Here is a 750-nt window from a genome sequence, read left to right as displayed (position 1 = left end):
AAAAACAGTTTTAAGTATCTTAATTAAGACGCTTATAGATATTATTATGTCCATAATTAAGTACCCGATGCGCTGACAAGTTATCTCACTCCCTCATTTTGCATCATGTCTTTAGCATTTAGTTGATTACAGGCTTTTTTAATATACAGTTTATAGTTATGGTAGGTAGTGGTGATAGATTTGTGTGTGCTAATTCCAGTGCTAAAAAACAAAAAGAAGAAAACACTCAATTCAAGCATCTTCTGTTAACTTTATATACATCATGCCATGCACATACAATACAAACAGCTTTAAGCTAATCAAAAAAACAGATGGAAGACAATGCATGGCTGTGGATTTAATGCACTTGGTTACTCATGTTGTGTATTTCTTGTAGTTTTGAAGGTTATAGGTTGCCACGGTGTCCAACAGCCAACCACGTGTCACAACTGTGGCTTGTGTAGAAAGACCTGTTGAGCAGATAATAGGGGTTTACAAATGACAAAATCATATGTATGTACAGTATTTCCATAATATATATATATATATATATATATATATATATATATATATATATTTACGTGGGCTATGAGTGCCAGGAGGAGGAAAAGCTGCATTAAATATGCAGCAGTGCAAATTAGGATGCCAGGAGAAGGCAGGACTCAGAGCCACTTGCTCCCTTTCTGTTTCAAACTGTCAGCTCTCCTTGTGCGATGGCAGTCTCTCTCTTCTGTGGCCAACTTGTTTTGACATCCCCCCCCCCCCCCCCCC

General features: G+C 37.5%; 1 protein-coding gene across 1 annotated transcript in view; it reads right to left on the bottom strand.

The window, feature by feature from the left end:
- Positions 1 to 230: 230 nt before the first annotated feature.
- Positions 231 to 750, bottom strand: part of LOC123983062 (breast cancer type 1 susceptibility protein homolog) — a 23463-nt gene continuing 22943 nt past the window's right edge. The window contains exon 21 of the mRNA XM_046069183.1: positions 231 to 449. Coding sequence (XP_045925139.1) covers positions 355 to 449 — 95 coding nt within the window. The 3' untranslated portion in view covers positions 231 to 354. The remainder of the gene's footprint in view (positions 450 to 750) is intronic.

Source organism: Micropterus dolomieu, linkage group LG14 (assembly GCF_021292245.1).
Source record: "Micropterus dolomieu isolate WLL.071019.BEF.003 ecotype Adirondacks linkage group LG14, ASM2129224v1, whole genome shotgun sequence".
NCBI lineage: Eukaryota > Metazoa > Chordata > Actinopteri > Centrarchiformes > Centrarchidae > Micropterus > Micropterus dolomieu.
This window is presented reverse-complemented; position numbering and strand designations above follow the sequence as displayed.